The sequence below is a fragment of the Trachypithecus francoisi genome, unplaced genomic scaffold (genome assembly GCF_009764315.1).
Source record: "Trachypithecus francoisi isolate TF-2019V2 unplaced genomic scaffold, Tfra_2.0 Lachesis_group17, whole genome shotgun sequence".
NCBI lineage: Eukaryota > Metazoa > Chordata > Mammalia > Primates > Cercopithecidae > Trachypithecus > Trachypithecus francoisi.
This window is the reverse complement of record NW_022681462.1, coordinates 46,731,578-46,756,592: the sequence shown is the minus strand read 5'-3', so window position 1 is coordinate 46,756,592 and position 25,015 is coordinate 46,731,578. Positions and strand designations below refer to the sequence as shown.

General features: G+C 44.3%; 1 protein-coding gene across 1 annotated transcript in view; it reads right to left on the bottom strand.

Moving 5' to 3' along the window:
* ST6GAL2 (ST6 beta-galactoside alpha-2,6-sialyltransferase 2) overlaps window positions 1-25,015 on the bottom strand; it is an 87,983-nt gene that overhangs the window by 27,986 nt on the left and 34,982 nt on the right. The window contains exons 2-5 of the mRNA XM_033175552.1: window positions 14,610-15,609; window positions 5,342-5,439; window positions 3,698-3,799; window positions 1,201-1,375 (exon numbers count right to left, since the gene is read on the bottom strand). Coding sequence (XP_033031443.1) covers window positions 1,201-1,375; window positions 3,698-3,799; window positions 5,342-5,439; window positions 14,610-15,552 — 1,318 coding nt within the window. The 5' untranslated portion in view covers window positions 15,553-15,609. The remainder of the gene's footprint in view (window positions 1-1,200; window positions 1,376-3,697; window positions 3,800-5,341; window positions 5,440-14,609; window positions 15,610-25,015) is intronic.

The following is a 25,015-nucleotide window of genomic DNA, read 5'->3' as shown; positions in this document are numbered from 1 at the left end:
GGTGATGAGCTAGAACACAGATAAAGAAATGAGGTAAAAACCAAAAACTCTGAGGATCAGAGCTTGACTGGAAGACAATGTAGGCCCAGTGTGATGCTCTTGTTACATAAAACCCATCTGTAGATGAAAGATGGTGTACTCTTCGGTTAAGAGAGCTAAATGAGATACTGGAACTAGTCTCATCAAAGCCCATACCAACTCATAATCTTGAAACACAACACACTCTCCTGTAGTCACAGATTCAGCTCCACAACCAAGCATGGCATAAGCTCCGTGAACAGGCATGGGTGGTAGATTCACAATGCCGCACATTGCTGGACATGCCTCCCTCACCTCCCTCAAGAGGTGGGGTCTATGTTTTCTCCCCTGGAATCAATAAGCCCTGAAATGACTCTGGCCAATAGAATTGCACCTGTGACGCTGTACCAGTCCCTAGGTGTTGGCCTTAAGAAACTGGCAGTGGCAGAGAAGAATTCAAATTCTTGATTTCCTGTGTTTTCAAACGTTCTCCCTGGGATCCATAAGCTGCCATTTAAGAAGTCCAGTTACTTTCAGACCACCATGCAGGAGAGACTACGTGCAGGCACATGGTCAACTGTCCCAGCCCAGCTGGGCCTTTAGCCATCCCTGCAAAGGGACTGGACGGATGTGGGAGTGAAGTCATCCCATAAAGCAGTGGAATACCCCAGATGACCTCCATGGATGCCATATGAAACAGAAAGAACTGCCCAGCCAGGCCTGTCCTGGCCTATAAAATCATGAGAAAAATAAAACAGTTCTTTCTTTTACACCTTGAAATTTTGGAGTAGTCTGTTACACAAGTGTTTCTTTTTTCCTTAGTTAACCTACCTTTCCTCCAAAACCACCTGTTAATGGCTCTTACTGTACAGGTGGAACATGTCTAATCTGAATAACCAAAAGCTGAAATGCTCCAAAATTCAAAACTTTTTGTGTGTCCACATGGCACTCAAAACAAAGGCTCATTGAAGCATTTTGGATGTTTGGATTAGACATTCTCAACCAGTTAAGTATCTGTGAATATTCTGAAAACTGAAAAAAATCCAAAATCAGAAACACTTCTGGTTCCAGGCATTTCAAATAAGGTATTCTCAACCCATATAACATGACTGTATATTTGTTAAATATTAGATCTCATCCTGTCTGCCCCCCACTCATTCCAATTTTTAATACGACACCTACCAATGAAACCAGAAGAAGGTGGGTTTGGCTGAATCTTCTCTTTAGTGTTCTCCTGGATAATATCCCAGAGCTGCCATATAAATTTAGGATGAAGAATGTAAAATGGCTGATTTGGGTTTCTCTGACGATGCTGAATATATGGAGTGAACAGGTTGTAATCCGGTTTTTTGTACCACTAAGGAAAAAAAAAAATCAATGCAGTGAAGTAGAAAGAACTAAACCGTGAAAGGAGACAGGGCATGGCTGGTTGATTCGAGGCAGAGGGGCCAGGTTGGGGCTAGAGGATGGGGAAAGATCACGACTTATTCCATCTACGGACACTTCCTCATTGGGATAGGGGATGAGAACAAAGAGAGACCAGGGTGCTAGCCCTAGCAGAGATAATGCTTTGTGCTTTAGTCAAATGAGGAAAATGGACTAGATCACGGATCAGCATACCTCTTCTGCAAAGGGCCAGATAATGAACACCTTGGGCTTTGCAGGCCATAGAGTCGGTCGTCTCTACTCAACTGTACCATCGTAGCACAGAAGCAGCCATGGACAATAAATACTGAATAGGCGTGCTGTGTTCCAATAAAACACTATTTATGAAGGCAGGTGGTGGCTAGATGTGGCCCATGGGTGTAGCTTGTTGGCCCCTGGGGACTGGATCAGTGTATATCAAAAGTAAGTTTTCCAAATTTCATCTATAGTGACAGAAATTGTATCGTTGCTGCCTGGGCCTGGGTTGGGGCTGGGAAGATTGACTAGGATGGATTGACAACAAAGGAACTCTCTAGGGTGAAGGAAATATTCCAGTTTTTCATTATGATGGTAGATACATGAGTATATAGATTTGTTATCATTCATCAAAATGTACACTTATATTTGTTTACACAATGTATGTTATTGTATCAAAAATCAATAAGGATGTTTTTCAAAAAGGAAGTTTTCAGAAGCGTCTCAGCTGTAACCATGACATGGATTTGGAGAGGGTGGGTGGGAAGAAGCTTAGCTCATAGAACTCCCTTTAAACAGACAGCAGGGGTGTATAGTGGGTATACATTAAGATCACAGGTAATATTCCACTAATGAAATGGCACTGTCGCTTTAAAAGCTTTGAGAATGACTGGACCAGAGTATCTTTCATAAACGAAGCCCCAAGCCATGCGGCCCTGGCAAGGGAGCAAGAGGAATGTGGGGTCAGAGCGAGAGTCGCTCCTTTACCCTCCTTCCTCTTGGGGCCTCACATGGCAGCAAAGGCCTTACAGAAAGCAGACTTGCCACTGGGATTTTAGCACTGCCAGGTGGCCAGCTCTGTGCCCTGGGCTGGGCTTCTTCCAACAGAGGAAGAAATAAGGTCCAACAGCCAGAAACTCTCAGTCTGTTCACGAATAGCAAGAAAGCTGCAAGAGTTTAAAACCAGGGAGCCTCAGGCTGGAAAGGAAGTTGAAAAGTTCAAACACCCATCTGATGCTTGATTCTCAGTGGAGGGTACATATGAGAATCAAAGAGCCCTCTCAAAAAATATACATCGAGGCTATATATATCCTACATTTCTGGAGATGGGGCTCTGACAGATTTTGAAAAATACTCTCCAGGTGATTTTGACTTGCACGTCTGGTCAGGAATTGTAAGTAATCATACAAGTAATCATCCAGCCTCAGTCTCAAGGTCAGCAGTGACCAAAATGCTCCTTCTCCAGGAGCCGCTTCTATCTTGGGAGGTTACCTCTCGAAGAAGCAAAGATCTTTCTCTGACACTCATCTTAAGAAGGTTGCATCCTCTCTGGTCTTCACTAAACAAGTCAAAGACACTCGTTTACAGAAATGACAGCATCTCTTACTAGGCTAAATGCTATCCATCTTTTCCAGTCCTCATTGAAAAACAAGCATGCTGGCTTTTCATGAAAGGTTTCACCAAAAGTAGCTGGTTGCTTGTTTAGATAGGCAATGAGTTACCAGAATATCCCAAATATAACCTGTTTGTGTTTTTATGGCCAGCAATAAACTTGTTTCAGCCCTATTGCATAAAATTAAAAAGATTCAGAAGCAGAAGCCAAAGAGGAACACACTCAAGAAAAGCCTGGAACAGGCCCCATTTAAATAAAAATGAGCTGTGGATTCACAAAGTTGAGATTTGCGTACCAATCACTTTCAATTTATTTCAAAAGGTCTTCCAACTACTTGAAAGGTAATGTAGCACCATCACATCACAGTGAAACAATTCTGAGTTTAATCAGTCAACCCTTTAGTGTAACTAGAAATTTCTGAATATTTAGATATTCTACATTTCCCCCATCCGGCTGCCCTGCCCACCAATTCTGCATAAAAGCCTAATGTTCACAAGTGTGCTACTGTAACTGGGTATCAATGTGGTCTTCACAAACATGCATGAAATTGACATTGATGGGTACTTTCGTTGTCTGTCAAAGCTTAATCCTTGCCTAGATCTTATGATCAATTAGTCAAAGCCATTGTCTGACAGTTGGGGTGGGTGAATCCACGGAAACACTTACCAGGTTAAGATTTGCGGAATACGGGGCAGGATCCCAGGCCACCAAAATGACGTCTTTATACAGTGAACTGTCAATGAAGTGATGGCTGGGGTTGGTCAGAATCTGCAAACACACAGAAAAACCATTTCAAAGCCAGGGTTTGGTTTTTAAAAATTGCATTTTAAAAAGAGGTGAAAATTAAAAAGAACTAGGGCAAGAAAAAGGTGGCTCTGACTTTGTACTTTCTTCTGGGGGAGGGAGAGAGGCAGGCATTGCATGCAGAAGCACTTAAAGAATGTTTGAGGAAACTACTTTTTTAAAAAAAAAAAACACACGTTCTGACATTTTCACCAGCAATGTACTCATGTCTGGTGGTACTGAATCCAGATCCTGAAGGGTGCAACTCCCCAGCTAATTCAAGTCCCACAACCTCTTCTACAATTGCCTCCACATGTAATTTGGAGAGACAGTTGCAGGTGTGGATGAAGTGAGTTCTGAAGGAGCCTCCAGGGTGCCAGCCACAGCCTTCCCTCTGTGGCCCTACCTAGTTCTAAATGAGTTCTTCAATCTCAGCTGCCAATCATCTTTTTAAAATTATTGTTTCAGGAAATAACGTATTATTTTCCCTCGATTTTAAGACTTTTTTTAAACCATTATTACGATGTACTTTTTTCCTTCATATGTTAAAGTTTCTAAGTTAGAATGTATGTTACAGATGATATGTATTCTAATTTGGTGGCATTTATGTCCTCCTTTGCAAAAAGTTGTTACGAAATGAATGGCAGATTTTACAGTTAAATGACATCTCTGAATTAAGGAAATATGGTAATTGTTTCTTACCTTGCGGCAGGCTGCCTGGTGCAGTGAACTGTGCAGAAAGCTAATCTTTTGCTCTGTAAGCAACTCACCATAAATCACTCATCACCTCATTTTTTCTTTTTTTTTTATATATATTTTTTATTATACTTTAAGTTCTAGGGTACATGTGCATAACGTGCAGGTTTGTTACATATGTATACTTATGCCATGTTGGTGTGCTGCACCCATCAACTCGTTAGCACCGATCAAGTCATCATTTATATCATGTTACCTCATTTTTTCTACATATTTTGAAACTCCAGAAATTGTTGTGGTTTGTTCTGAGGATAATTTTGCTATACATTTGCAAGGCATTCTTATTAAGAATGTGAATAAATGAGGTATTTTCATTTCCAATTAAATAATTCCTTTTCATTTTTTAGAATTTCCAAATGGCAGACTAAAGTTGCAAAGATCTCCTATGAACTCTCAGATTTTATACTTTGCTTTTCTCCCCTTTATCCTCTGCTTTCTTTATTGCCATTTCTTCTAAGTTTAACTTTCGTCAGTTCACAAAATGCAACATGCTAAGTCTATGATTACAAATATATATATATTTCTATTTCTACTGATTTTTCCTTTTAATAGTATTCATTTCCTCCTATTCATGTCATGTCTAAATTACCATTTCTCTGCAGTTTCCCTCATTAATTTGCATTAATTATAAGATTGATAGAAATAAACAAGTACCTGGTCATAATTAACCAGGTAACTTCTCTTCACTCATCCAGTTAAAACTCATTTCTCTTCACTCATCCAGTTAAACCTAAGAAACATACATTCATGAAAACACTCCATCTGTCTTACCTGCGAATTAATGATGCGTACGGTGGTTTTATTCCCAACATCTTTCTCATAACCACGTGTAGGAGCAGAGTTAAATCTCAAAACTGCGTCATGAGAATCTAAGGGTACATAAGTGACAAGCTTACTTTTGTTCTCTGTAGAATCACATAATCTAGGAAAAAAATGTTAAAGCAAACCTTTCAATACCTGAAGCTAATGATACACCATCAATAAAGTTAAGATGTCCCCACATGATTTTCAGAGAATTTACTCTTCACTGAGAATGAGATCTTGGCTAGAGGAAACATCAATATGGAGATATATATATATATATATATCTAATCTGTTCAATTATGGGCGATAATGTATCATCTAAGTGATATTTAGATAACTGCTACCTTTACGGCATTCTTTACAAGTGTCATGCTTGATGCAGCCATTCTCCCAAAGCTTCCAATACATCTTGAGGGAGACTCTAATGGAGCAGATAAGGAACTGGGAGACTCTAATGGAGCAGATAAGGAACTAGAAGGCAAGAGCTGCTTTTTGGTGCTGATGTATGCTTAAAAAGCAAGCCAGCCCTTCAGCAGAGATTCTGCATTGAATGTCGAAGAAAGCAAGCAAGCCAGCCCTGACTTCCACGCAACCTTACGTACTGCTGCCGATGGCAAGAATACCTGTGTGACAGCAACCTTAGAGCATTCTGCGTTCACAGCAGACCAGACCGCTGTAGCCCCGAGGACGGGCAAGATGGAGAGACCACCAATGCCACCAGCTGCCAGGGCTCTTATGTTCTATAATCACACACTGCGCTTCACCGAAGTTGAACTATGAATGCAACATAAATCTACATCTCACTTCATTCAACTTGACAGCCCGACTTGCCCAAGTTCTCTGAATGCTGGGCTGGGAGGACCTGGATGAAAACAAGGTACCCCTATCCTGGAGGCTGACAAGGAGGTGAGGAGTGGGAGGCACAGGAAAGTGGGTTCACCTGATTCAGCACTGGGAACAGGAGATATGTTCCCTTTGCATAAGGCAGTCTATAAATATACATGTGTCTTGAAATTCCTAGAAACCAGCCTGAAGAGTCAATGAGCAAGAAAGCAATTTTCTAAGGGCCATCTTTAGCTGCAAATATCTCATGCAGATTCCAAGTTCCGCCTGGAGCAAGGACAGTGCCTGTCTGTGAGGGAGAGGTGAAAAGAGGTATTTCTGTCATGCCCAAGGGGAGCTGCATGTACAACCCCCGAGCCCCGCACAAGTGCCTAAGGCAGCTGCCTTCTTCCCCAGTCCCTGCTACCTGCTCATTTGGAGTCTTCTTCTTGCTCCCCAAATAGTAGAAACTTACCACGCATGTCCCCACTAAAACAATGTGAAAAAAAGTGTCTTCACTGACAAGCCTTGAACTAAAAGAATTCAAAGTCCAGCTTTAGCACCAAAATTAATCCACTTTTGGAACACGTGAATGCGTAAAGTGTAGGTGGCTATGTCATCAAAACCCTGCAATGTTCTTTTAGGGGAAATTTTGCAGGAGTTGGTAAACTACGACCTTCTGGCCAAATCTGGCCTGCCACTTCTTTTAGTAAATCAAGTTCCACCATGACATCCACTGTACACACTGTCTATAACTGCAGAGTTGAACTGTTGAGACAGAGACAGAGATATGGTTCACAAAACCTAAAATATTTACTACCAGGTTCTGTAAAAGAGTCTGCCAATCTCTAGATTCACGGGGATCTACTCTGTGTATAAATGATGCCAACATACATGAATGTCTCCAAGTTAAAACCTATTCTTTACTTCACAATTTAAGGATTTGTTCATACTTTATTGAGATAATGGATTTATTATTTATTTTTATTGAGTAACGTTTTGTCAAAAAATTCAAATAATATTTGAGGTGGAAAAACTAGATTACCCAAAACAGTAGACTCTTGAAATTCATTGATAATCCAAACACTTTTTAGGCATATGGAATATATCTACTGATATTTACCATACTAGAAAGTAAAATAGGGAATTTAAAAATGTCTATTAATTTATTTTAAAATAGAGTTTTTTCAATTAAAACAACCCCTATATTTTCAAAAACCAACAGAATACTGAGAAGACTGGCACCGTTTGAAATGTTTGCAAGTCTCTTTTAGGTCTGGTTTTTTAGAAAGTTGGTTTCTCATATCTGCTTTTGAATTCAACTTGTTGCAGTATGTTGTTTTATGTGAAGTATATGAAGGCTCAGACACATTGTTGAATTGAGAGAGCTATTTAAAGAATCCTTCCAAAGAACTGTGAATATTCTTCTTTGATACCTAATAAAACTCTACAAGGGCTAGTTTCTTAGGGTTGGTTATAATTTGGAATCTGAAACCTGTCAATGAACTTTTTGTGCTCCGTTACATTAAAACTTGTGGTCTGTTTTGCTCTTAAAATGGACCTTTCACTCATGCGTAATTGTATAATATTGTACAATGATCACCTGAAAACTACCAGCTAGGCATAGTTATATATAAGTTATATATATATATATATATGTTAGGCAGATCTTCCAAATGGTGATGCATTTTGTTATAAAGAGTTGAAACACTGGCTGGGCGTGGTGGCTCATGCCTGTAATCCCAGCACTTTGGGAGACCTAGACGGGCGGATCATCTGAGGTCAGGAGTTGGAGGCCAGCCTGACCACCATGGAGAAACCCCGTCTGTACTAAAAATGCAAAAAAAAAAAAAAAAAAAAAAAAGAAAGAAAGAAAGAAAGAAAATTAGCTGGGCGTGGTGGTGCATGCCTGTAATCCCAGTTACTCAGGAGGCTGAGGTAGGAGAATTGCTTGAACCCAGGGGGCAGACGTTGCAGTGAGCCGAGATCGTACCATTGTACTCCAGCCTGAGCAACAAGAGTAAAACTCCGTCTCAAAAAAAAAAAAAGAATGGAAACACCACATTGGTTAGTATCACCATGGAGTTCACCAGTTTTTAAAGTCTGGATAACTTCCAAGTTCATGGTTCAAAGCTTGAATTTTATCATTGGCAAGAAATACTATCAGTTATTTTCCTAAAAGTGACACGCTCCCTTGATTCCTTTTTGAGAACATATCTGTCAAATATCCAAGTCTGAATAATTAACATTTCTTTTCAAGTTGAAATTGCATTTCATGAAAAAAAGTGGCTAGTTCAGCCCACAATGCAATTACACAGAGGCTTTTCCTTTGTGAACTGGCACACATAAGCGCTTTTCTCCTATTTCCCCATGTGTCCCACTGAATCTGAAAAACCAAGTATTCAAAGGTTGAGCTTTGGGTTCTGCTGCCCTGACTTGTGCTAAGAAGCCCCATTCTCACGCATCATTGTGTTTGTACCACCAGTGCAAATGTCAACAACTGGAAGGAAAAGAACTCTGAGTATACTTACCACAATCGTTTTTTTCTCATGGACCCTCGAAAGGGCCTTGGAAAGTCTAAGGGTAAGCTTAGATCTCACTGTTCCAACTGCCAAGCCAGGGCAACCCTCTGGTTGCAGACAGTGAGAGGAGACTCCAGACAGCGAGGTGACTGCACGTGCTGGGAGGGAGTTACCCCAAGCCTGAGGGGAAGTGTGATGCCAGCAATCCTCAACCCCAGTTCTCTCCAAACTACGCTGCCCACCCCTCAGACACAGCCCAGCCAAGGGCCCCCAGCGGTGGGTGCATTTCTATTCGTTGACTAATAAATCTGAATTAATTGCATCGCCCTTGAAAACATCCCAGCATTTAAATGCCCGTTGTCTTATTGTGGAGCTGTGCCCTAAACCATCCAAGGACTTCACGAGGCACAGGGCACAGAAAGATAAAGCAGTGTAATTCCTTTGGAGGCGGTATTAGTCTGCACAGTTAAAAGGCCACCTGCGTAGAGATGACAGGGAGGTAGGGTCATGTAGGCTTGTGGCTAGGCCCAGTGCAAGCCCTCTATGAACAGCCTCCATGAGCAGCGTGGGGTGGGGATAGAAGGGGAGGGTGCACTGAGACTGTCGTCTGTCACACAGACATGTTTGGTAAACGTACACCTGGCTGTACATGCCTTGATAATGCACTGTGAGAACAGAAGCTGTCCATTCCTATTTAGACAAAAAGATATAGGTCAGACAGCAAACACAAGGGGAAGAAAGTCAAGTTTCATTTCTGGAGAAGGCATTCCCAGGCCAGAACCATGCTGTGTTGACCTTGAGAATGGAGCCAGACAAGTGCATCCATGGAAGGAAAATTAAAGCCCTTCAAGGAGCTCCTGGGCCAGCAAGCCCTCCAGCATCCGGTCACTGCCCTGCCCTGGGGCCCATCCCCCACATCCACCTCCTCTCCTACTCTGATGAGAAAATTCACACAGCAGGAGAGCAAGCCTCCAGTCACTAGAGAATGGCCTGCCTGGGATTGGACAAAGCGATGCTTTCCCACCACCGCGGAGGCCCTGTTTTTCCCCAGGACCTGTAACCCTCACCTCTTGACTTACTTCCCTCGCAGCCTCAAGCCCAGGCTCTGGAGTGATCTCTACAGCAACTATCTGCAATGGCTGTGCATTGCCAGCACAGGGGTGAGAGCTAGTGTTTCTGGAGACCCACACTGGGGTTTGAACCCAGGCTCTGCACATGTGACTGGAGGTATTTCCTTATCTGTAAAATGGGAACAAACTTATCTATCAGTTAGGGTTGTAAGGTTTACAACAGTTAGCACAAAAAGAGCATTTTGGGCTGGGCACGGTGGCTCATGCCTGTCATCCCAGCACTTTGGGAGGCTGAGGCAGGAAGATCACTTGAGGTCAGGAGTTCAAGATCAGCCTGGTCAACATGGTGAAACCCCATCTCTACTAAAAATACAAAAAGTAGCTGGATATGGTGGTGGGCACCTGTCATTCCAGCTACTTGGGAGACTGAGGCAGGAGAATTGCTTGAGCCTGGGAAGCGGAGGTTGTAGTGAGCCAAGATTGTGCCACTACATTCCAGCCTGGGCAACAGAGGGAGACCCCCTCTCGGAAAAAAAAAAAAAAAAAAAAAAAAAGCATTCTGAACAGGGCCTTGTCTGTACTGTAAGTGGTATCTATGATTACAATTATTAAGTGAAGTCTAATTTTCAGAGTGGCTTGCAAGGACATCTAGGAAGATGATCTGCCTTCCAAGTTGGCTTCTCTCTTCTGTCCCTATGAGCTCGTGTACTACCTGTAGCTCTCACCACCTGTACACCATGCTGTTTCTCACTTCCATATGACGCTGGGCTTTCAGCTCGGTCTCCTCTCCCTGGAGCAGTCTTTACCAACCTCTTCCCTCTGCCCAGCCACTAGCCCTCAGCGGAGTTAGGAATTCATCATCATTTCTGCCTTGTCAGCCTACATATCTCCCTGTCCTTCTCCAATCCACAGCACGGGAATTGTCTGTTTACCACTGAGGTGTGCCAGTATGGATGGTCGGGCCCGTGACCTCTTCAGTTTTGTGTCTAGCACAGGATCTGGTGGAGAGTTGGTGACCAATAAATAACGCTCATTGGAAGAGCATATGCACTGCTTTCTTCTTTCTTGCTTTTTTAAAAAGTAACAGGACACGTCAAATCTCAAGCCCTCTCCACCAGTCTATGCATCCCATCCCCAGTCTCTCCCTCCACGTCCCACTTCCCATGCACTTGCCAGAATTTGAGTTTCAAGTACACAGATCTTGGTTTCCCACATGAAGGCTATCACTGGGGGTTTAGAGCAGAACTTTCTCCTCTCTAACGTGTTTCCACATGGATGCCAGTAGCACTGCACAGAAGCAAATTATTATTGCTTATATGCAGGGGTGAAAACAGATCATCTTATGACTCTAGGAGAGAATGATCCAGGTTTCCAAAACAATTAGTTTGTTTTTCAATAACATATTTATAATGGAAGTGTTTACAAATGCTATATTTTTCTTTTTTTTTTTTTTTTGAGACGGAGTCTCACTCTGTCGCCCAGGCTGGAGTGCAGTGGCCAGATCTCAGCTCACTGCAAGCTCTGCCTCCTGGGTTCACGCCATTCTCCTGCCTCAGCCTCCCGAGTAGCTGGGACTACAGGCGCCCGCCACCTCGCCCGGCTAGGTTTTTGTATTTTTTAGTAGAGACGGGGTTTCACCGTGTTAGCCAGGATGGTCTCGATCTCCTGACCTCGTGATTCGCCCGTCTCGGCCTCCCAAAGTGCTGGGATTACAGGCTTGAGCCACCGCGCCCGGCCTACAAATGCTATATTTTTCTAAACAAAACCTATTCCTTTGTATGACTCAGTTCCAACAGAAGGGTAGGGGGATGGGGGCCGCACTGCCAGTGGAACAAACACCAGTGGGAGCTAAAGGGCAGCCAGTAAGCAAACCTGAGACTGACTGGGTCTTCCCTGGACATAAGCGTGTAGAGGTGGCCTCCTGGCAGAGCGGAGGTAGGGCTGATAAGCACTGACCATCTGAGATACTTTCTAGTTCTGTCTTCAATTTTTCATAAGACTGTGATCTTTGGTAAGTCTTTTGATCTTCACTTAGCCAATTCACAAGTAGATACTTAGGGGCCAACATGAATTTAGCTGCAGCTGCCCCCAATATTCTAAGGTGCCTAAAGGAATCTGCTGCCAGAGTTTGTTTGTATTCTGCAAGCCATTCATAACTACGTGGGTTTGCTTGCATATATTCAGGTGAACAGGAAGGAGCGAGGTCGGCACCTGGCATGTAAACTGCTGATGCTGAGATACCAACTTATACAAATGAAACTTTTGGTTTATACAAATTGAGCCACGCTATGGTTACATGTTCTTAAAATAGTAGATACACAATCTGATCCAAAGGACCCTAGACAAAACAATAAAGAGAATTTTAAAGAAATTTCCAGGCATGTTCTTCAGTTGTGATTCTACCGTTCTTAAAGGCATGCAAAATAAATTAGATTTGGATACTAGAAATTAACAAACATATAACTGGCATTTCAAGTTTCCCAGAAACACGGACTTCTCAGTGTCTCTCACGCTCTCTTCCAAATTCTAGAGTTTACAAGGTTCTGGTCAGGGATATTTACACAGAAATAAAGAACAAGGGACTGCTCACTGGCATGCAAGAGCAATCCGGATCTTCACCTCTGATGCAGAGGTGTTTAAAACAAAACCAAACCAGAAGCAAGTTACTGCCTGCTTCAAGCATAATACTTAAATTCCTTCTCTACATTATTAATATTGGTCCTCAGAAATGAGAAAGAACTGTGGTGTTATTTCACCCCGGGGACCTCTAAACCACTGCTTCTTCTTAATAAATTGCAGGCTGCTCTGCTCTGGCTTTGGCTACAAGCTTATGTGACACATGGACTGTGTTATTATGAGCCTGCTGTAATGTCAGCACAGGGACACAGGGACCCCAGACCTTGATTCCAGACTTACTATCTTGTTTTTTTTTGTTTTTTTTTTAACTTTAAAAATATTTCTCATTTAGCCTCATGAGGCCCAAGGACTTCTGCTGAGCTGAGGTCTGGGCTTCTGAGCCTGTCTACAGTGGCTTCACCCTATTCTAAGACAACTCTGGAACATGGGCCACTCTTCAAGGACACAGAACAACTAATGGATCCACTTAAAATGAAGACAAAAAAGATTACTTATTTGCAAAGACATTCCCTGAATGTCGCTTTCAGACCAGTTATGACCTAACACTGAGAGTGTACAGGACATGATTGTCTTACCTCTGGACTTGAGGCTAATGCTGTATTTGATTCACATTTGTTTTACTGTTCCTAGTACAGAGTCAAGCACATATTAGGGGCTAAACACGTATTTGTCAAATGAATGAGCCTAAAGGGCCAAGCTGCTTGCTGACTGGTGCAGCAATGGAATTAGCCTGGGAACGGGGGGAGTTCTGGGAGCAAAGGGATCTGAAACTGCTGAGGGAGAGCCCAGCTATGGGAACACAAGAGCCTGGGTATCTCTGGCAAGACAGGGTGAGAGGCCGGGGCAGGTAGGGAAATGAATGTGATCCAGCCAGGAAGGGGAATTCTGAGGAGAGCCAATGCTGGCCCATCTGGTGCAGAACCTACACCACTCTGCAGGAGGGAAATGTATTTGAACCCTGCCATGCCCCTATCAATCAAAAAAGATTAGAACTGGCATTTTACTTCAAAACTAGGAAGAAATAGTGATGGCTAACGTTGTGTGCCATCTTGGCTAGGCCACAGTGCCCAGCTGGTTGGTGAAACACTGGTCTAGATGTTGCTGGGAAGGTGTTTTTAAGATGTGATTAACAGTGAAATCACTAGACTTTGAGAAAAGCAGACAACTCTCACAATGCAGCTGTGCTTCCTCAAGCCAGGTGAATGCCTTAACAACAAAGACTGAAGTTTCCTCACCAAGAAATTCTGCCTCAAGACAGCAACACAGAAGCTCCGCCTGAGTTTCCCATCTGCTGGCCTGCACTACCTATTTCAGACTTGCCAGCCTTCACAATCACGAGAGTCAAGTCCTTAAAATAAATCTTTCTGTCTCTGTATAGACACATATCCTCCTGGTGTGAGTCTCTGGAGAACCCTGACTGATACAGGAGTCGGGAAACAGATGTGTTCCAGGGCTCTTGACAGGGATGTGAAGACAGAGCCTGGCAGGGAGGGAGGAAGCCCAGGTGTTGCATGTTATTTACCATCTTGGAGAAGGTCCCCGGTAGGTGCACTGGCAGTGCCCCAAAGGTTGGATTTGCACCAACAGTTGGGAGGCCAGAACTTATTCTCCCATGGGAAAGATGTTCCCACCAGCAGCTAGCTGGGCTCTTCTCAGAGCCCACAGTAACTAACATCATCTTCATGCACCCTGCTCTTTGGAGCTGATGCCCTGATTGAGCAGCTCCTGCTTTCCTGCCTCCTCCTCTTGTTCCCTTCCCATATTCCCACTGCAAGATGGGTTCACCTGGCTTTCGGGGGCCAGCCTGGGAGCCTATTCATGCAGACTGCGGTTTCTATGAGATACGAAGTCTGAACAGCCAGAAGGACACCGGAAGCAAGGGGCGGGGCTTTCTTTCCACTGCCCACTGGCATCAGCTATGGGGAGGGCCCTTCTTGCTCCCCAGCATTCCCCAAATCCTTGCTCTAAGAGTCCCCCGAAGAGTACTTCTGCTGTGACCCCAGACTCATTCTGCGCCAGCAAGGGGAAATCACCTGAAGAATCTCCAGCTAACATAACAAACACCTGGTGTGGAGACCCCAGCCTGCCCCGCCAGTGAGATCCAGAGGGGCGCACTGAAAGAACCAGCTCCCAGGGACACACTGGCTCAAGACAAGGAGACCTGGTCCCCGCACTGAGACCTACCTATTTCCTCGCCCAAGGAGGAGTTGAGGATTGAGCCTGCAGACATGACGACAGCGCAGCTGCGCAAGCCGCGCGGGTGCAGCTGGCTCAGGGGCACGGCCGGCACCAGGCGCCGCCAGCCCAGCGCAGAGAAGGGCGCCTCGGTGCCGTCCAGCGTCCGCACGGGCGCGCGGCTCCGCAGCTGGCACAGTAGCTGTGCCCTGCTCAGCCCGGTCTCCCGCTTCCCGCGGAAGCGCACCCCGTGCTTGTTGGCGGTCAGGTAATCCTTCATCGCCTTCTGCAGGCGCGGGTTCAGCATTTTGGAGGAGACGTTCCCCTTCCAGAGCCGGTACAGGAAGGCCCTGGACATGGAGGAGTACAGCCTGTCGCCGTCGTCGCCCTCCTCCAACACGTGGCTCCTTCTCTGCCTCCGGTGCCTCTTCTTCACCCGCCTCCTCTGGACCTGTGCAGCCGGAAAAGCCCCATCCCGCGGGCCTGCCTCCCCGGGGGAAGGGAATCCCAATGTCCCCTGAGTGTGGCTGTGCCACCCTGGCTGCCCAGCAGCAAAAAAGTAGTCGTCATCCTCCGGGTAGAAAGCACTTTGAGATTTTCTTCTCACCTGGGATGAAAAAAACTCTTCATGTTCAAACCCATCTTGGGACTGGGCCCATTTCTGCGGGTCTCCAGGCCCCGCGTGAAAGGAACCGGCTGGGTGGGCGCGGGACAGCGCCTGGCGTGCGTCCAGACCCCCAGGCGGGGAGGGCTCATGCGCGGCGCCCATGATGGCCCGCTGCTTCCCCTGCACCGGCAGGAGCCTCCTGGTCTCCAGGAAGGAGAGGGAGCTGGGCACAGGCTCAGCGGGGTTGCTGTCGGTGAAGTAGATGAAAATCAGCAAAAAGAGGAGCCCCCAAGCGAATATTCCGAAAAGCATTCGTTGTCTCCATTGCTTCAAGTGTGGTTTCATGGCAGGTCTCTGCGGTCAGCACCTTGTGTCTTAAAGCAGATGAGTGGCAGAATGAACCTGAAAAACAGCCAGATGGCACAGTTAGCCAACATAGGGCATCTGCTCAGATGCTGCTGGGGACATTCTATCCTGAGCAGTGTTTCTGTAGGTGGTGGAGTGGGGTTGTAGAAGGGGTAGAAACCAGAATCATCCAGGAGTTTTAGCTAAATCCAGGTGTCATATCTGTCCCCCGCCCCAACCCCACCTCCCACCAACCTCTGCAAAACAAGGGATCTCACCATTTCAGGTGAGTCTTTGGAGAGAGGCGATGGATGAGTGTATATTTGCAAAATCCTCCCCACGGGACTCAGGGACAAGTCTGCCTTCCCACTTTGATAAAACAGTAGGGCCCCTGCCCAGAAGTTCCCCCTACTTTTGAGATTATAAAATTCCAATTTGATAAAGCAAACCCAGAGAGGTAAGCACAGTTTGCCCTCTCTTGTCTGCTTCTCAGACCACCAAAAGCTCACAGCTCATAGATATTACAGTAGCTGCTGTGCACTTCTAAGGAGTGACAACCATATCTGATTCTTCCTGTTCTCCCCAGTCTGGAAGGCTGCCTAGAACATACCAGAAGTCCGCCGATGGCACTGAATAAAACAATGCTTCACTGACTGTGTCTGTGGGTGAATGTTATTTCAGGGTGCCTGAACAATGTCCTCAAGACTACCCTCCTACTTCACCCTTACCATGAACTTTTGGTGAGATAAAAGGGAAGTACATTAAAACTTTAAATAGGAGGAGAGATGAAGAGAGAGCTTGCTGATTCTAGATGAGACTCAGACAAAGGGTACAAAAGGGGCAGAGATGAAAAGTAAGATACAATGAAAGACAGAATGAACCTCTCCTCTGTACAGCATTGCAACTAATATGTATTGCTACGTGGGTAGCACAGCACTTGGTACCAAAGGAAACAATAAAACATTAATAAGAAATGCTCCTAACTTCAGGAACTTAAGCAAAGTCTTGGAAAGGGAATATAACCTAAAGTATGTTTGTGGAATAATAAAATAATAATTAAGCTTGCTGGAACTTCAAGCTGAGCACAAAGCCCAGCACAGGCAGATATTCAATAAATATTGGCTGGGTAAATGATGTGAGCTTGTGTTTGTGTGTGTGTTTTGCAAAGGGCCTTGTGTGTCTGTGGCGATGCATGGGTGTTTTGGTGGGGATGCTGAAAGAAGAAGCAAGACCATTTGGGGAAAACATAATTGGAAAGCTATCCTCTTCCAGCTATGGAGGGTCTGTAGTCCCTACCTGGATGTATGGGACAGATGCTGTATAAGACATAGGAAGAAAGTGAAGTTCTGAGAGCAAGGGAGTGATGCACTGGTTCCACGGGCTTTCAGGAGATTCCTTGGTGGCAGGTAAGGCAGAGAAGAGTGCAGGGAGGCACACAGACTACAAAGAGGTCACTAGTAGAAATCAGATACTCAGAAAGTAGGCTGATTCTGAGGGGAGGGTCTGCCAGGGGAAATCTGTGACCCCCATACTCCTTCCCCAGTACAGGCTGACCAATGCCAAAACACAAAGGCATGTAAGGCATAGCTGTAACACAATGGTTGTGTTTTCACTCAAAAAGAAGGAACTGCAATCAAAATGAATATTCCTACCTCAACGTGGTCACCTTGGGAAGTCATACAATGTCGCTGGTGGGAAAGGACATGCTAAAGTAAGAGAACTACATTCCTTTTGTAGCTTTATGGCAGGTTAAAGGTGGACACAGATTCTTTGACCCTCCACCTAGAGAGAGGCAGGGTCTGTGTCTCCCCCTGCTAAATAACGACAGGCTCAGTGACTGCTCGGAGTAGTAGAATATGGCGGTGGTGATACTATGCCAGTTACCAGGCCCAGATCTAGCATTTTCCACTTCCCGCCTCTCAGAACACTCACTCTGGGGGAAGCCAGATACCAGTGAAGACATGTCCCTAAGCTTAGCCCAGCATACATCTAGGAAACCCAAGCTAGGAAAGTCCACATGGAATGAGAGATACCCAGCCAGCCCCAAGCTATTCCAGCCATCCCAGCCATCCCAGCCCAGGCACCAAATGTGAAACGCGAAGAAGTCATTCTGGATGTCCAGCCTGTTGCACTTTCCAATGACTCCATCCCCAGCCACCATCTGACTGCAACCCTGTGGAAGGCCAGACAGGAGAGCCAGTCTAGCCCAGTCAGTCAATGGTGAGTGATAATGATAGATTGTTGTTCTAAACCACAAAGTTATTTTTTGTTGGCTTTGGTTTGAGATATGTATAGATGTGTATAAATACATTTATATACCTATATATGTATTTGTTTTAAATTTTAGATTCGGGGTACACGTGCAGGTTTGTCACAGGGGCATACTGCACAATGCTGAGTAAACTCCTACATTTTAAGGTGATTTGTTACATCAGAGGATCACTGGAACAGGTTCTAATGGAAATGCTAAATAAGTTCCCAGAATCACCAGTAACATATACAACTATCTTGTACCCATAATAATTAAAAAGAAAAATTAAGCAAAAAAGAAAAAGTCCTAAAAATGCTTTCAACAACTGCAACATTTTCAGATAGGACTGTAGCATCCCAGAGGGATTCTACAAAAAGCAACATTCGCTTACATGTATAAATTGTGGCTTTTAAACAGTGTTTGCTTTATTTTGTATTCACATGAGAGCAAGGCTATAGATTTTATATACAGTAATACATCAAACCTACATAGACAGAATATACTTTAACCAAGCCAGGACCACGGATGCCAAGAAGCGAACGTAGAAGAATTAATACCTCAGTTAACTTACTATATATACAGGTTTGTGGTTAGCATTTGTTCTGGATTATTTTATTTGGTCTTTCCAGCATCGAATTAGATAGGAAATACTGTCATATCCCTTTTCTAGATGAGCGAACTGAGTCCCAGAGCAATTAAGTAACTTGCCCAGGACCACAGAGCTAGCAAGCAGCAGATATTACATGCAAATCCATCTGCTTCATCCTATGGCTCACACCTCTCACACTAAGTTCTAATTCCATCTGATCATACCAACCAAGGCTATATTTTCTAAATTTACACTCCTCAAACTATCTGTGGTGAAGGATAATTTTTTCCCCAAACTGTCACTGTGTGATATTTTAATATTTCCATTTCTGAATGTCTTGGCATTGTCCAAATGCTATAAAAGTTTCTAAATGCCTGCTCTCAAGTTCTGTAAACACCTTACCAGGAACTGTTAATGAACAGTTGTGGATGTGCATAGTCTGGGCCCACACTTTGAGGGGCACCTTCCGCATGATCTGTCTAACCTGTCCACCCAGGGACAGTGCTTTGAGCTGTAATGCTCAACATAAAGGTCTAGAAGCCGTTTCTAATATTTCAAGACTTCCATAAGAAATTGCAAAATTATCCTTAATAACAGTTATTCTGTTGCATCCCACTGGGTGCACGGCAGTATAATTCTGACACTTGCTACTGGGAGTTAGTGCAGACCCCATGTGTTAAGGTCTCAGGCCTCCAGGAGACTGCCCTCATTTCACATGCCAGCTATGTGGATTTGCATGTAGTATCTGCTGCTTGCTAGCTCTGTGGTTCTGGGCAAGTTACTTACAAGTTACTCAAAGCCACTCACACTTTTACCTGTTCAACTACCGATCCCCAGACTCCAGGACACACTTCAGGTTTGATAATCTGCTAACATGACTAACAGAAGTCAGGAAAGTACTATATTTATGGCTATGGTTTTATTGTAAAGGATGTACACAGGGTGAGATTTGGGGCAAAGGCAGTTCCACGTTCTTTCCCTGTGGATTCTGGGTGTATCACTCTCCCAGCACATCAGTGTGTTCATGAATCAGAAGCTCCAGTGAACCCTAGAATCCAGAGTTGTTATTAGGGTTCCATTAGATAGGCATGATTGATTAAATCACTGGCCATGTGAGTGAACTTAATCTCCAGTGCCACTGTTCTCCCTGGAGGTCTGGCAGCCCAAGGTTCAAAGAGTTCAAGCCCTGCAATAACCCTGAAATTTCTTTTTTCTCCTTTTCCTTCCTTCCTTCCCTCCCTCCCTCCCTCCCCCCTTTTCTTTCTTTCTTTTCTTTTCTTTTTTTTTTTTTTTTAAACAGAGTCTCACTCTGTCACCCAGGCTGGAGCATGCAGTGGTACAATCTTGTCTTACTGCAACCTCTGCCAACCAGGTTCAAGTGATTCTCCTGCCTCAGCCTCCTGAAACCCTGCAATTTCATCTGGTTGACCTTTCTGGTGATCAGAGCCCAAGGTGAAGCTATCTGGGAGCGCAAAGTAAGTTCCCTCATTAGCAAAATGAAAACAGTCCTATCACTAAGGAAATTCCACAAGTTTTAAAAGTTCCATGCTGGGAATACCAAGGCTGCAGCAGCTGACTTAAAAGCCAGTCTTTTTGTTTCTAACTGGTAGTCACCATTTCCTGGTTTCCCTGCACTGAGCAACAGCTCTGGTGGGCAACTGAAAAACGAGATAGGTTTCGGATTTCAGCATTTGCCCCAGAAAATATTTTTAAAAAACAGAGGCAAAGATGAGATGTGTGCAGAGTGATGGGAAGTGCAACAACAACAAAAAAGTGTTGAGCTGTTGGGAGGAGCTCAAAACCTCTGGCCTAGAGGGCTTGGGGCTGAGAGCCAGTGCCCCCCACACCACAGAAGCTAATACGACCTTGGTTTGATGAGTCAAGAAGCTGCAGGAACTCTAGCTGAGAAAGTGAACTTGGGAAATTTCATGGCAGGATTCAAATGATCAGATGTAAAATTAAATAATTCAAATTTAAAATAATTCAAACTTAAAGCGATTGGAACTTGAAATTATCTTGAGCCTTGAGAGGAATGTAGCTATGCCGCCTGCGTCAGACAGCTGCAACTTCTGCCTTTTTGTTCCTGTAAATAATTAGAAAGACCAAGCAGCACCAGAGATGAGACCCTCTCAGATCATTACACCTCCTCATGGAATAGTAAAGTATTCTTGCTTAAAATGGAACAATCTGTAACCAATCAAACAGCTGTGGCATATATACCTGGTCTTGTATGGAAAATGCTGTGATCCTGCTGGAACTCCTCTGTCTCTGCCTATATAATTGAAACTTTAACTTCTACATTTTGGAAAAACTGACCCCATTCATCCGCAGTTGGTGCTTTCCCAGGTGGCCAGCCTCAAGCTTTGCGCTCAGATAAACTCTGTACTTAACCGTATTTTCTGAACCTCATTATTTAAGGTTGACACAGATGTAAACTAAAAATAAACTCCTAAGCCCCTCAACTGACCCCGCAGACCCTTTGTGGCCAGACAGACCCCAGAGAAATCTGAAAAACTGAATTTCCAGTCATGACTGGAAGGGAGGTCAGACAGGCCTCCAGATAACCCCTCTCCCTTTGGAGTTTGGACACAACTGACCAGGATTAATATTAACATAGACGTCATAAACCGACCAAACTCTTCGTGGTGATAAGATACCAAATTCCAACCTGACTCTGGTATAGCATCACATGACAGATAGCAGACCCTGAAGGAAATAAAAATATTTTACCCCAAAATATATTTCTTTGACATATTTTGAAATGGCCAAGCTAAGCTGTCTTTTGTGGGGCAAATTTGCATTGGTAGAGAATCTCCATTAATGCAGCCTACCTTTCCTGTTCTAGGCCTTTCCTGGACCTAGGAGAGATTAAATATGAGTGTGACACCTTTAAAGTCCCAAAAGAGACATGTACATCCATCCTCTCTGAAGGATATTCCCTATGAGGCATCATCTCTATAACAAGAACCTTGGCTTCCACAACCCCTCTTAACTCAGGCAAATATTTCTACTGACTTCAAGTCTTGAGACAAAGGTTGACTCTTTCAATCAACTGCCAATCAGTTGGTTGCCAATCAGAAACTCTTTGAATGTACCTATGACCTATAAGGCCCCATTTCAAAATATCCCACCACTTTAGGCTGAACCAGTGCACACCTTTCATGTATTGATTAATGATTGTATCCACAATTCCTGTCTCTCTAAAGTGTGTAAAACCAAACTGTGACCCAGTTGCCTCAGGCACATGTTCTCAGGACTTCCTAAGACTGTTCCCTGGGCCATGGTCACTCACATTGGCTCAGGTTTAAATATTTTACAGGGCTTTTTTGTTTTTCTTTGTATCAACACAGACATAGCCTCCATTATATGAAAACGCCTGGTTTCGAACCAGAAGATGGGAAGCCTTGTTTGTCATGGGGAGATGACATGCGAGAAAGGAAGAGAGAAGGATGAGAGGATGTCAGAGGACACAAATAAAGAGAAGAAGCACCTGGCAGGATAGAGGGGGCTGCATCGGTGCCATGACCCTGAGGCAGAGTTTGCTCTCTCTGCCTGCTGTGCTGGGGAGTAGAAAGAGGCAGGATTTGTGAAGCTCTCTGGGCATCTTTAAAGGAGTATTCCAATGCAAAGAACGAAGACTCTTCATTAGGTGGAGCTTAGGTGGCTCCTAATGCACAAGAATAATAGGAAGGAGTGGATTTGCTGCACTGCCTCAATTTGTGATTAGGTCTCAACTTTTAATAATCCAAAAGCCTCCGCTACAGCCTCTGGAGCTGCAAACCTTCTGCTGCCAATTAAGGGAACATTCTCCAAAATGATTAAGTCTCAAGGCAACGTCAAATCCTCTGCTAGCAAAATGCTACAGAAATCACGATCTGCACCATGGGTCTCAGTCATCAGCATATCTGTAACAAATCCAGGTTAGAGAGAGGCGAGGGACGTCATCAATGTTACAGCCCTGGATCATTGTTTTCTTTGAAATGACCATAAGCCTAATAATAGGAAGGCTTGGCTAAGCAAGAGAAAACACGTCTTTTCCTCTGATATAGTATATCTGAAATAGTATAATTATACAGCTTAAAGAAAGTTGTCAGTAATACTCACTGCCATATCCCATCATTAGCTGGTGTGATATAAATGACATCAGGGGATATAAGAGGCCCATCAGGCAAATTGTCTGTCCCCAGGCACCAATGGGAAAGTGCTCCTTAATCACACCTTCACATGTGCTTTCTCTGTGATGGTTTAAGTGACTGGGGCTGTCGAGTTCTTGCCAGTTTTCCCCTGGGAAGAGCACTGGCAAGATTATACTCATACTGGATTGGGTGTGACTTTCTTTTCCTTTCCACTGCAATTCTAACATTATTACCTGGCAATGCAAAGGTCTGAATTCCCAGTGGATGTTCGCTGCCTATTTGGACTACTTTTCTCCATTTCCATTCTTTCTCCCTGTTCTTTGCCCTTTCTGGCCAGGCCTCTAGGGAACTTCTATTTTTAGAGGCAAAATCAAAAGTGCCCCTCTGCTGGAAATCTCGGTGATTGTTCCACTTGCTTAGGAAGAAGTCAGTATTCATATCTTAGATACTAATTCCCAAACAAAGACACGAGTCACATTTCTTACGGATATTCGAACCAGCACAAAAGAGTGCTTAAATTCTCCTTCAAATTGTTCTGAGAGAAATCCCACTTTCCAAAAGGCACAATTTATTAGGAGTTGTCAGATGAAACTATGAAATGTAAACACTGCCACAGAGGAACATTACAATGCAGCTTAAGGTTAATGCAGCTAACTTCTTATTTTGTTCAAGGGCAAAGAGAAGTTAATTCTAGGTCTTACCACTTTAACGATGTCCCTCTTAAGCCTTGTGGTTGACAAGCTTTATTGCCCATTTTCTTGACTGGAGAGTGGTTTTCATTTTTTTTCCCACACTTTGATTGATGTGTCTGCTATGAATTACCAGCTGCCCAGGTTTTCTGTGGGTCTGAGACACCCTCACGTCCTTTTTTGTGTCGAAGAGTTGTCTGGACTAATGTTAAGTCTAAGTGTTTATTTTAATGTTGAAATAATAAAGAAGATTTAGCATGTGAGCTGTGGTGAGATACTCGTGTATCTTAATGGCCTTCAGGAGTCATTTTCTTTCAAGAATCATTTTTTCTAAAATTAGCTCTTGTCACATATCCAAGAAAACATCCAGTCTACAGCAAAGAGGAAGATGCCTCCTGCAGCTGGAATTCTTTTATCTCTTAACACCCTTATTGGCACTTTTTACAAACGGGCCCTTCTCTTTTCTTTCTTTGCTTTTGGTAAATGTGAGAATGTCTCCAGACTGCTAAAGCCAGAACACCAAGGAGGCACTCCCTCATTCATTCTCCCTCTAGTCTCTGTCTATTCTTAAGCCAATGTCCAGAAGAAAAGAAAGAAAAAGGTCGGCCAGGTCAGCGGAGCCTGTGGTGGGGGAGGCCATCCCCCTCTCTAAAGAGTACAGCCCTGCGGGATTGCAAGTCCTTGCCTCCTCAGAAGGGCAGCTCCCCTGCAGGCAGCGCCCCCTCCTTGTGATGGCGCTGTTTGACACCAGAATGCATGGGGCAATCCCACCTGCTAAGAAGGGCGCCGCTGGCCGACCCAGTGACCTCACTTGGTTGAGTCATAAGTTTAAAACACTGGTGCCTGGGCTTCCGGTTAGTGTAAAATTCAGATGTTTGAGTAACCCTCAGTGGGGATGCCTGTAAGGTTCCTGAAGGCAGGGACTACATCTTATTCAGTCTTGTATTCCCACCAACCAACGTGGGCTGGCCTGTGGAAGGCTCCCAGTAAATATTCCTGAAATCAATGAATGTCTGAAATGAAGAAAATAAGTGGGGGAAATGTACTGTAATGGCACTGCCTGACCAGGGGCTGTTGGTTGGTTCTGGAGGGCAAGGGTTCCTCATCTACTGTGTTTCTCAGCCTGGCAGAAGTGTCTGGGTGTCTCCAGGCAAAACCACGGTTAGGCTGTTGTAGGGTTAGGTCCGAGTCATTAACAGCAGTCGTGGCAGGAGTCAGCAGGCTGGTGGGTACACGAGCAGCAAAGGTATCCCAGGCTGCCACTGGCCAAATGCCTATGCTGTGCTGGGCACCGTATCTACCTCACTCACATTGTCTGTTTTCAATTCCTCGTCTCAGTTTAATCTTGACAACAAATTCCTTAGTAAACATGATTTGTCTCTAAGCTTAGGCCTATGAAAGCTCCAAGTGGTTCCCTTCCAGTTTACTGTCCCAAAGCCCCTGTCTTTTTTTCACTAGAACACGAAGCCAGAAAAAATTGCTGCAGTCAACTCAAGCACCAGCCTTAAAATTTTAATAAGATTTATTTTTCCTTTTGGCCACAAAGTACTATGTCTAATTTCACTCCAGCTCCCTACATTTAGCAGAACAAGTGATCCTCTGACACCCCTATCTTTGTTTGCTGGAGTAAATGATGTTCCTAGTTAGGCTTTACAATCCACACCTTCGCATGCCCTGCATTTGTCAGAGATAGCTTAGTCTTGGGACACCTGCCAAGCGGATTTTGCCTGGGCAGAACGGGCTACCAATTTACTAACATTTCCAAAGAGACTACAGGTGTTAGGCCCATGGTTGCAGG